This window comes from Myotis brandtii, unplaced genomic scaffold (genome assembly GCF_000412655.1).
Source record: "Myotis brandtii unplaced genomic scaffold, ASM41265v1 scaffold575, whole genome shotgun sequence".
NCBI lineage: Eukaryota > Metazoa > Chordata > Mammalia > Chiroptera > Vespertilionidae > Myotis > Myotis brandtii.
In genome coordinates, this window is record NW_005370153.1 from 689,992 (window position 1) to 703,046 (window position 13,055).

A 13,055-nucleotide genomic window follows, 5' to 3' on the forward strand; every position below is an offset into this window, starting at 1 on the left:
CTCACCCCCAAGCAGAAGCCCTCACCCCCCTACTGTCTGTGTCCATTGGTTTTGCTCATATGCATGCATACAAGTCCTTTGGTTGATCTCTTACCCCCATACCCCCTCCCTTCCCTCATAGGTTGTATAGTCTGTTCGATGCTTCTGTGTCTCTTGTTCTATTTTTGTTCATTAATGAGGTACCATCTCACTCCTGTCAGAATGGCTAGCATCAACAAATCAACAAACGACAAGTGCTAGAGAGGATGCGGAGAAAAAGGAACCCTCCTTCACTGCTGTTGGAAATGCAGACTGGTGCAGCCACTGTGGAGAACAGTATGGCGTTTCCTCAAAAAATTAAAAATGGAACTCCCATTTGACCCAGTAATCCCTCTTCTAGGAATGTATCCCAAGAAAACAGAAACAGCAATCAGAAATGATATATGCACCCCTATGTTCATAGCAGCACAATTTACAATAGCTAAGATTTGGAAACAGCCTAATTGCCCAACAGCAGACCAATGGATTAGAAAACTGTGGTACATCTACACAATGGAATACTATGCTGCTGTAAAAAAGAAGGAATTCTTGCCATTTGCAACAGCATGGTTGGAACTGGAGAGCATTATGCTAAGTGAAATAAGCCAGTCAGAGAAAGATAAATATGACATGATCTCACTCATTTATGGAATATAATGAACAACATAAATTTAAATTCTTTATTGCTTAATGTATTACATAAGTCTCCTTTTAAGAGAAAGATCTTTCTGGACCCCATATGCTCTAAATATTATGAGTATACATATACTTACACTTCATTTTTAAGTTTTTTTCTCCCTGTAAATTAAATTTGACAGAATTTTAAACAAAATCTAAAAATCCATTTGATATTTTTCATTACACCTTAGCAAAGATGACAAGCAGTGCTGACATTTTATTATGAAGAAGATACATTGGCTTTCAATTTAAGATAAGAAATCATAAAATGTGTTGTCATGCTAAGTGACAAGACATTTAAAGTGTTGCTGACAAAAATAAAATAGAAGACTGAGTGTGAATAGAAAGGTTAAGATAAAAGGATAGAAAAAAAACTGTGTTGCTAAGTAATATAAGAAGCTATTTTGTACAGAGATACAATTTAATTTAGATGCAAACCTACAATACAGAAGAACCCTTAGTAAATTTTTATGTTAAATATTTTAATTGTACAATCAACATCAGAGACACCTCTCTGAACATGAACTACGTCCTATGAAACAGAACTATTTATCATTAAATAAAATTCTTCAAGCACTTATTTACTTGTAAAAGACTTATGAAGCAAAACTCTGTTAATGTACTAGTGAAGATTCTACCAAATGCTGTAACAAAGAAATGGCATCATTGCAGTTGTTTTAAACAATAGCACCTATGTAGCAGGTTAGTATGGGTGCTCCTGCCAGATGGGTAGATTTCCTTCACATGGTGGGTGACCCGGGCTCTGGTTTTCCATTTTATGGCGCTCCCTTCCCTGGGCATCGGAGTCCTCTGCATTTGGCTAGCAGCTTAGTAAAGAAGGATGAAGGTATATCTGTATCTTAATCATCTTTCCCCAAAGGGACACTTACCAGTTCTCTTCAGATTCCATTAGTTAGAACCATGTCCCTACTCAGATGCAAGGGGAGCTGGGGAATGTGGTCCTCGCTGCCTCTGTGCTTCCCAGCAGCAGTTCTACATGAGTGGGAACGTGAGTCCCGGTAGCCAGTTAGATGACCTGCCGTAGTTTATCCCTATAGCCAAGGATGACAACCGTGTTACCCTTTCTCCTACACACGTGTTTGCTTCAACTCAAGGGAAACAACCCAGAGTCTCTTCCTGTCCTTACATCCAGTCCAAAGTCCAACATCTCCCTCGGGTCCCGCTGTGGGCTCTTTGCAGCCTCCTGACCTGAGCACTGAAGTTCAAGTCAACAGCCCCCTGCTCCACCTCCCCTCCCCGCCTGTCCGAGCACAAATCCAATACACCGCGGTGAAGCGGGGGCAGGAGGGTGGCAGTTAAGGTTCCCGTTAGAATAGTGGTGAAGTGGGAAGTGCATCGGGATAACTGTCAGCGACAGCAGTGGAATCCTGCCATGGCAGGCACTGTGAGGACACCCTGGCCATGTTCATGTTCACTTGATTGAAGAACTCCTTTGTCCTGATTCTCCTTGACCCTTTGCGCTACCTACAGTGAGAGCTTCTTCCTTGACCTATTATCATCCGTGGCTACGTCATGTCAAGGACGATGACCACTTTCTGCTGGTGCCATTGGGGAACCTGGAAGCCATTTTACAAGACATACTTAAGGCTACATTTGGGGTTCATTTGCCAGTACAGTTCTTTTGAAACAGTGGATTTAGAAACACTAGCAATAATAGATCTGTGATATATAGGAATAAGTCGTATCTGTGAACCTGTTTGCTGCATGTGCCAGTGTTTATAACTTTATCAGTCAGGGACTGTCCAGAAAAACGAGACAATTCCAGGTCTTTCCAATGGAGAAAATTTAACACAGGAATTAGCTACACAGGTGATAGAATGGAGAAGGCAATCAAATGATGGTGAATAAACTCAGACACTAATGAAATCAGAAAACTGCTGTACCCCCTAGGGATAGACGGGCAATAGGAGGAAGTAATATTACCAGATATTACCTGAGCTCTTAGCTCTGATAAGAAGAGCATGTGAGCTCTTTGAGGGACTGAGCCATTTATATTTTTTTCATCTTTGTGTGTCTCCACATCATGAGCACTTGAATGTTTGTTTATATTTGAACAGAGTTAAGTAGCAAATCCTTCCACTGACTTCATTTAGAATTACCCATCAGAGAGCTGAAATGTGGCAGAAATTATGGCATTCAGTCCTGGGATGATCCTTCATTAGTGGTTCAGCTGCAATTAGTTACTTTGGGACCTTGTTTAGTTAACCCATCATTGGCATTTAGAGAGTGAGAAATTGTCAGAAGTTTTAATTTAAATATTCTCTTCCTGTAAAAGACTTTTAGAGTTTGGAACAAAACCAACTTTTGTATAAACATAGAAAAGAGAATTACAAAGAAATAAATTCTCATGTCAAAATGCTTTGAAAGGACGGAAGGAAGGAGAGAGAGAGAGAGAGAGAGAGAGAGATGCGTAGATCCACTGTTGACACATTCATTGGTTGATTCTTATATGTGCCCTGACCGGGGATCAAACCCACAACCTTGGCGTATCAGGACGCCGCTTTAAGCTACTGACCTACCCAGCCAGGGCTCACATTACAACATTTTATTGCACTTTCAAAGCACTTTCATGACCTTTCCTGGGAGACAGCGTATTTGCATCGGCTTTGAGATATGCAAACGCAGCGACATGATTGAGAAAAAAGGAAAGGAAAGCTTTCTGGAATGGCTGGGGCAATAGCAGCGATAGCTCCAGAGGATATCTAGGTCTTATTCTTTGATCCTTTTTAGGACTCATCTTCTAAATGATAATGCTATCCCTTTGTCTACTGGTTTGAGCCAAAAAGTTTCAACTTACTTTCATTTGCTATTATTTAAGAAGGAATCTGTAAAATATTACATCGGATATTTTAGCAGTCAAAAGAAGAACTTATTCTAGAATATGATCATAATTTTTCAAAACATCACAATTGCCATTTAATCTGTTCTTGGATGTGCCTTTATATGTTCAAGGGTACAAATATGCTGGATTCAATTTAGCTGTGGCTTTTAGAACAGGCTTAAGAAAAGTCTCAAAATAGTAGGTACATTTAACAACTTGGAAGTTGAGAATAGTTTGAGAAGCTTTTTGGACTGTGTTGCCTTTCCTAGAGAGAAAAAGAGCCTCGCTGGAAGTTTTCTCAGTGAATATTCCACTTATACATAGAAATGAAGATTTTTTTTAATTTGGCAGAGCATGTCAAATTCAACTGTCAGGTTGTACTTCAGCACCATAGAACCATACCTGAGCATGTTAGAATTCTTCCATTTACACAGAAATTTCAGGCTTACTTACTTTTCGCATTGGTTTAAAGTAGGAATTATTTAAAATACAGTGCACTGCATGTCATGTCATTATTGTTTTCTTTCAGAAGTTAGTGTTCCCATTTTAAAATACCCCTGAAGGCTTGGGTTTGGGCTGTGTCTAAATAGTGTCATGACTGACTGAAAAGGGGAAAAGGCATTGTTTAATCTGTTCGGCACCTAACATCTGAAGAGGAAGTTTTTCTTTCTTGGGGTGGCTCTGTGGACCTCTGGTGTTGTGAAATAATCACGTGGTTTGGCAGTTTTACCAAAAATAATTACTTTGTTTTAGTCATTATAACATCATCTTTATAGTTTTGAAAACATGTAGTCAGGGGGGAAAAATTCCTCTTTGATATTGACCTAGAGCAGAAAATGTGCTATGCTCAGTCTCTTCTACCTCTAATTGAGTTGATTTTCTTTAATACTGTTTCACAGTGAAAATATTAAAACACGAGGAGTATTTTTGCTGCTTAAAATAATTGGTTTTTCTTTTTTAAGCATGCTATCTGTAATTTCAAAGCATATTTCTTTCTGAACTACTTTGCCCTGAGGAATTTAGAGTGTTCTTGAAATTATAGGTGTCTATTAAGTATTTTTCAACTGTCAATTCAACTGTTGTCATTGTGCTATTAATTCATTATAAAGTGATACAGGAAGAAAAGTTGTGTTTTGTTTTTTTAAATCCTCACCTGAGGATATGTTTTTATTGATTTTTAGAAAGAGATGAAGGGGAGAGAGATAGAGAGAAACACCAATATGAGAGAGAGAAACATCAATTGACCAGCTCCATTATGCACCCCAACCTAGGATGGAACCCACAAACTAGTAATGTGCCCTGACCAGGATTTGAACCAGCAACCTTTTGGTGTAGGGGATGACGCTCCAACCATTTGAGCCACCTGGCCAGGACAAGAAGAAAACTTATGTGATAATATGAAAACACATATTTGTCCAAAAGATAAATGAGTCTGTGTTGAACCTATCTGCTATGGTGTGAGTGAAATGGTGTATTAGGCAGGTTTTGGCATGGCACCTGCTTTTCAAACAGAAAAACGTACAGAAAAGATTTCAGTTCCAACTCTTAGACACTTTGTATTATGCACTTAAATGTTTTCTTTTTTTGTCTCCTACAGGTGATATTGTACCCAACTTCCAATAGCTCCAAGTCAGCAGAGTTCCACCAAATGATAGTTCCAAAAAATAGCCAGGATTCTGACTTAAAAATCAAATTGGCAGTGCGAATGGATAAACCGCCACATATGAAACATAGTGGGTGAGTGTATGCTTGATTTTTTTTTTCTGTTGAATTATTGGATTTCATTTCAGTGTATCACTTTTGAAAATTTACTGAGAGAGCCAGGATATCAGGCTTTTACATGGATTTACCCACCCCCAAATGACATACGTAGGTTAACTTAATTTTTTAAACCTGTGGACACCTTCAGAGACAAGTATATATGGTTATTTGTTAATATAACTGTTTGCATTGCTAAGATAATATTGGCACTTGATTGCATTGGTATTACACATCACTTATATTGATAAAGAACAGTGATATATGGAGATAATGTCTAGGTAATACTTCTCAAGATACAATACTAGTTGAGACAAGCTTCACATTCACGTCCCCAGGAATAAACTTACATAGAATATACTAAACCTAAAATGTGGTTCAGGTTTAACTCAGGAGGCTGTATACATTTTGATAGGTGAGATCCAATGTGGGATTGAAAAACTCAATCCATGGAGGAAACAGAAGTGCGGGGACTGCCTCCTGGGGTTGCCATGGGGCAGAGTCATCTCGGCCAGGGCTCGTGTCCCCTTGTTGCTGGTGAGGTAACAAGGCTGAACTCATGAGTGCAACAGAACGGATTTTTAAAAAACCCAGATCTTTCTCAGGTTCACACTTCAGGACTCAGTACAACCAAATCCCAACATAGGGGTGTTAGCCATTAGGAAGGAATGTGACCATTTTTCTTAAATGGGTGGGCAGTGTATGTAGAAGCAGAACTAATCTCATGGAGGGCAGCAGTAACCTGGGTAGCTCCCATTATGGCCTCTTTAATGTAGTAATGCAAAGTAAAGACTGCGGCTCAGCTCATAATGCAGTTGGAATTCCTGGGATTTAATATTTAGGATTCTCTCACTCACCCATCTGCCTGCTCACCAGTGATGGATACAGCAATGTGTCTTGAGCACTTACTCTGTTGAAACCAGAACAGACCTCAGTGAGGTAGCAGGCGAGGCCTAAAAGAACTGGCTTGTCAGGGATTCAAGCTCATCTATAAGTAATTCTCACACTGAGTCATAAGTGCTGTCAGGGAGGACTGAGAACTGGGAGACATCTGTGTGGGTCCAGCTGCAGTTAGTCCTGAAAGTCTCCTAAGACAGCTGACCTTTGAGATGAACTCTGACGTATTAATTCAGCAGGTGGGCAGTGGGGAGGAAGGGCATTCCAGTCACATGACAGAGCATGTATATGGGCAGGAGTTGCGGATGATAATGTCACATGACAGAGCATGTATATGGGCAGGAGTTGCGGATGACAATGTCACATGACAGAGCATGTATATGGGCAGGAGTTGCGGATGATAATGTCACATGACAGAGCATGTATATGGGCAGGAGTTGCGGATGACAATGTCACATGACAGATCATGTACGTGGGCAGGAGTTGCAGATGATAATGACAAGTTTGGTGCAACTTTAAGATTAGGGAGTTTGAGTACTACTCTAAAGTGATGTAGCATAATTAAGAATATTATAATTTTCTTAATATTCTTAATTATAGTTTATAATGGTCATTCACAAATTATTTAATACCAGTGTTGGGCATAATGATAATGATCAACCAAATTGAAAGCTTCCAGCATTGCTGTAATAGGGTTTATCCCTGTCGGAGGGGACAGTATAGCGCTTCACCGCCAGTTCAGGTCTCTCAGTGCCTGGGTAGAAAGTTTTAAATATCACCCTTGTGTACAGCTGTATATGAGAAAACATAACTTGACCTACATATAACTGTATTCATATTTTCCTGAGGTGCTTCATAAATAGATTTCACTGAACTTAATTACATTTAAGAAGAGAAACTTAACTATAATCTTTTTTCCCAAGTGCTCTATCACATGCCGAAGCAATAATTGAATAGGAGCACATAGTAGATTAATAGCACTGTGCTTTCAGACTGAATTGTAGTCTGTCAATAATTCATCTTATAATGAATAATTAACAGATGAATAATGAATAATTGAAAAAGAGACAACTCAAGTTAAAATTAATATATCTTTAAAATACGGCAAACTCTTACAGATAGAGTTATCAAGTAGATTAAATAGGAGGGTTATGGGCCTTTATCTTCAGAGTGTTTTCAGAAGTAGCCTTTGAAATCCTTTTGGGCTTTAGTCATGAAACCAATTTTCTGTTTTAATATGGCGGGCACATGTATATCTTTCTCATGTGAACGGTTTTAACACTTATTCTATGTTTCACTCATTTGTCACATGTGGCCTATTGTCCCTAATAAATGTTTTTATCAGTGTTATCTATATTTTTATATGTGTTCCCAGGTAGAGGCTGAGCTTCTCAGACCTGTCTGAGCCCCAGTGCCTCCATAGTGTGCGATCAGGGACAGATGTGAATAATGATGGTGAACATGAAAGCAGTGTGCTCTGTAAAGTTTTCAGGGAAAAGTAGTGGGATGGAAGTAAGCTGAAACTGAAAGGGTTCTAAGCATAATTTATACAGAATAGAGTATAAATTTAATGTGAAAAATGCCTAAGATAAGTGAAATAAGTGGTGTTTGGCTCTCAACTGTTTACATTCTAACATGACCTGTTTTTGAAGCAGAAAAAAATATATATCTGGTTTAAATCTCATGTTTCTGATAATTAATCAGTCCGTGACTGTGTACATTATAGTTTATAAAAATAGAATTAACTACCATGCAAATGAAAATAAATATTTAATTTGGATAAAATAAGCATAATTATGATTTCATTATTTTAAAATCTAATTAGACATTACCACAAGACATATTTGGTAAAATACATTTTTAAAAGCGTTCATTTATTCTTTTGGAGTATGTCATATAAAGTAATTATATAAACTAACTCCTATAAATCTGTTAAATGAATTACCAGCTAGATTTTGAATGGTTAAATAATTCATATCCAGCTTTTGAATTAATTTGCCTGCTTTCTTAGGTAGCTGGAAGACAGCCGTGTTCTTGAACAAATGGGCTATCCTTTAGCATAGCCTAGTGGCTAAGTAACAGTATTAACTTAAATCTCAGAAATACTATCCCCGTTTTTATTAAATAACATTTTCCTAATTCAAATGATATTTTCTAAACCAAAAGAAAGGCAAAACACAATGGAACTAATAAAACAAATGACCGTTAGGACAATTAAATCTGCATTTGAAAAGGAGGAAGAAAATTAAATTGGCCATCACAAATATGTGGAGGCATTTTGACCAGGACCGATCAGAAATCTGCAAGCAACTGGTTATCTTATAGTTAAAAATGGAATGAAAATTTCATGACTATAGAACTATAGAATACTTATGCAGTTAAGAATTGGTAAGATAAAATTGTAGTTTTATCACTGTCATATGAATTTCCTTTCTATGTAGACCCATAAACATGTTAAATTAATAGAAGTATTGAAATACTTTGAAATTGTCATATATGAAGTCTCCGTTTAATTTACATCACAAGGGTATAAAAGGCACTGGGCCCACCTCTAGCTGTAGGGGAGGGACAGCAGTTCAGCTCCCGACAGGGAGGACTGGGCCAGCACCAAGTAGGCTGCATTTCTGTATCCTGCTCTCCCAGAGAGAGGGCCAACCAGGCACTTCCGGCGGGGCTGCCATGCCCACGGAAACTTGTAGTCACATACTTCAAATTCAGACATGGCATTTGTTCATAAAGTGAAATCACTGCACTCTAATAAAGTTGCAGTGTTTTATTTCTGATTTAAGGTTTGTGATCTTCAACTCATTTAAGGGACAGTCTGATGGCCGAGGGAAGGAAAATCTTATTTTTTTCAGGATGGCATTTTCCTGGAGGGTCCAGGCCTTACAGAAAGGACGAGTCTGCTTTTTTCCCTGGAAAAATGGATTCCTCATTTTAAATCAACCTTTTAAAATGATTTCCCCACACATTCTTCTCTGAAATAACCATGTATTGGCATCGGTCCTTCACCTGAACCTATATTTAGCTCTGTTTGCATTCCCAATTTGAATTTCCCTCATTTTGACTTATCCTGATTTCACAGAAACCCCACTTCTTGTTGCCTTGTCAGAACTTCTGACAAAGTGTCTGCTAGGTTCTTCATACAGAATTGATTTTTTTTCTCCAAATACAACTTCTCTTCAGAAGAGAAGTCCGTCTGTGGTACTTGATAATCAACATTGATATAGTCATTGTAGAATGATTAAAAGAGGAAGTCAAAAAGCCAACTTTCTTTTTCTAAATACCTTCATATTTAGGTCATTTTCTGTATGCTAACTTAAGTCATAAAGAACTCCGTTTTTCATTTTAATTTATTAGTGATTGATAAATTATGTGATAATGATAGAAACATTTTCAGACTTTACTCCTTTGCAGAACTTCTCTGATTGTTCCTGTAATAAATTAGCCCTTAATGTTAACTTGAAATGTGGCTTTCCATTCAGCACCCTTTTACTCTCAAGATTTTCCCCAGGGGAGTAACATCTTAATTATTTTCTTCTTTACTTTTCATGCCTCAAATAACTGCTTTCTTTTGGATTTAGACCCCCTAAATGCCACATCTGAGCATCTTAAACAAAGGCACTTTAGGGCCAAAAATTAAAGAGGGAATATGAGGTCCTTTTTTCTTTATTTTCTTTCAGAAACCACAGGCCATATCATAGCTTATCTTAATTAAGTTGGGGTACATATTAAAAAATTATGGTGGAAACTATTCAGGAACATTGTACAATTTTATAATGACTTTATGTACATAATTATAGAATAGTTTCATTTTCTTAATCCATGCCTTACTATAAAATTTTTGTAGTATGTACTGACACAGTGATACTTTTTGTTCTTTTGCACACATCCGGAAGTTTTAAAATATTAACCCTGAGTTAACAAGCACAAATCTTGGGCTTGTTGAATGCTTGAGCACTTTGGGAGGTCACGAAAAATTTGGACATTATTTAAAGATGTTGATTCTTCCTTCATTCCTCTGATACATGGAGCTGAATTGTGGCCCGTGTTTTGGTCTTAGTCAAAAGGAGCCAGGCGAAGAGATGTTGTGAGAGTTTAAGAAATGAAAGGTGAACATGGTGCATATGGGCAAGCTAAATAGCCATGTCAGATGGCGATTAAAGAAAAATGGAATTTATTTAAGTAAAAGGGATAGGAGATGGGATATCCAAATGGAAGGGCTGCACAGCACTGAGCCAAGGGGACTTTGGGTGGATGATGGCAACACCCGGGAGCTGGAGTTTCATCCTTATATGGAATCACTGGCCTGAAACTCTTGTCAGCAGAGGGTCTGGGGGCTGCGCTGGTGGGCTTGGAATGCAGGTGGGCAATCATGTGCCTTCAGGACAGTTTCTATTCTCTATATCAGTGGTTCTCAACCTTCCTAATGCCGTGCCCCTTTAATACAGTTCCTCATGTTGTGGTGACCCCCAGCCATAAAATTATTTTCGTTGCTACTTCATAACTGAAATTTTGCTACTGTTATGAATCGTAATGTAAATATCTGATATGCAGGATGTATTTTCATTGTTACAAATTGAACATAATTAAAGCATAGTGATTAATCACAAAAACAATATGTAATTATATATGTGTTTTCCGATGGTCTTAGGCGACCCCTGTGAAAGGGTTGTTCGACCCCCAAAGGGGTCATGACCCACAGGTTGAGAACTGCTGCTCTATATTGTCTGACTCCTGAGATCCAGCGAATTTTTCCTGATCTTTTGTTCTACTGTGGCGAAAAGCTTACAAATGGCCATTAAGGATTGTATTGCCCAGGTGCAGATGGTGCAGTAATAGTTATGTTGAATAAGCACTAGTTTAAGAGCCAAGACACTTTTTTTTAGGTCTCAGTTTTTTTCACTACCTTGGTAAGTCACTGCATCTTTCTTGGCCTCAATTTCATCAGTTGCTAAAGGAGACATTAGACTAGAAAAATGTGAATGGCTCCTAAGCCCCCTGGGAATTCATGACTTAGCAAATCATTTCCTCCCTTAGCCCTGCATGAGCGCGCGCGCGCACATACACACACACACACACACACACACAAAAAAAACCCTTCTGTGGCATTTCCTACAGATATAGATGTACAGAGTTTTGGGAGAAGTGGGGGCAACATGGAGAGAGATGACAGGATTTATTCAGATTTTCTCCAGGCAAGAAAAGGAAGTATGAAGACTGACTGAAACAATAAGCTTTATGTAACATTAATTTGAAAAATACACATAGAATTGTTTATACTCTGATAGTATTAAAAAATGGATATAAAAATTCAGAAAGAAAGAAATAAGTATACTAAACATGTTACATAGAATAATGCAACTACGGGTAAAATTTTCTAGTTTCCAGATTTTCTGTGATGTAGTTATAGTCCTTTTATGATGAAAGAATGCAGTTATCACAATAAAATGTGAAGAAGCAAATAGGTTTTTTAAAATAAAAAATAGTTAAATTTTTTTTAACCCCAAATCTGATTATTAGGGAAATTCATTTGAGAGAATGCCTTCAGGTGAGCCTTGAAGAAAGACTGTCACCCAGTCTTTAAAGGAGCGGCACGGTTTAGGAACTTGAGCTCTGGGGCCAGACTTCCTGCCTCAAATCCTGGCTTTCTCACAGTGATATGCAATATGTTTTAGCCATTGATAAAACCCTAAAAAAGTTATACCTTTGAGTTGAGACACTAGTAAAAGAAGGAAAAATAAACATTTATGCTATGAAACAGAGTAAAAACCACTTTAATAACAACAGAGCACACACATCCCCTGATCTCTGATCCCTCTCTCTCCTTCTCAAGCATCCACGAGACTGGGAGACCTGGGCTGTAGCCAGTTCTGCAGGCAAGTTGCTGCTCTGGGTCTGTAGCCACGTGCCTCCTTCGTTTCTTCATCTTTCCGTAGGTTTCTCTCAGCTCTGAAGTCTGTTTCTTTTTATTCTTCATTTTAAACCTAAAATTAAATCTCTCTTAAGGAAAGTAAGGTGGACATGGTCATAATCTTGGGCAGGATGAAAAATAAATAAATTATTTTCAAGCCACCTTATTCTCTTTAAGGACATCTTCATAACCAGGAAGCAAGATACAACGTGGTTCATAATACAGGCTTTGGAGTTAGAAGGACCTGGGTTCAAATTCTAGCCCTGTCATTTTTATGCAATATTGGTCAAGCTACTTAACTCCTCATACATAACCTCACTTTTCTCAGCCATAAAGTTAGGTTGCCCTGAGCATGAAATTACATATACTCATAAAGCATGTAGCTCAGTGCTTGTTACATAGTAAGTGCTCAATTAACTAGTGACAGTTATTAAAATAAACATAGTCCCATGAACTATAATAAAACCTGGTTTTAACCATGTCTTTGATTTTATTCAGAAGAAAATGCTCAGAGTTAGATGGGGAAATAGAAGTGTACAAGTCCTCAGTAATTCCTGGAGAGTATGAGAGTTATATCCCTCATTAGGGCCTTCTGCTTAATTGTTGGTTTTTATTTACATTTTTATTTCACAGCTATTATGAATGTAGATGTTGGCAGTGGTATTTTGTTTCACTTTGTGTGCCTGTGTATGTTTTGCTGCTAGCTTTATTTTGTCTTCCCTATGTCCAAACTTAGAAAAATAGAAATATTACATAAGAGCTCTCTACTGTGCCTGAAGAGCTGACTTGACTGATTTATCTGATAAAATAAGTTCACATTCTATAAAAGAATATTTCATAGCAAGTGAGAAGAATAAGATAGAGCTTCTCCATTTAATTCAGCCCAATTCAGTATAACATATTAAAAATGGCAAATGCTGCTTGGCCAGTGTGGCTCAGTGGTTGAGT

At 37.9% G+C, this 13,055-nt stretch overlaps 1 protein-coding gene across 1 annotated transcript in view; it reads left to right on the forward strand.

The window, feature by feature from the left end:
* Positions 1-13,055, forward strand: part of CADPS2 (Ca++-dependent secretion activator 2) — a 143,534-nt gene that overhangs the window by 103,416 nt on the left and 27,063 nt on the right. Inside the window, 1 exon segment of the mRNA XM_014549913.1 lies at positions 5,136-5,275. Within this exon segment, the coding sequence (XP_014405399.1) occupies positions 5,136-5,275 (140 nt within the window).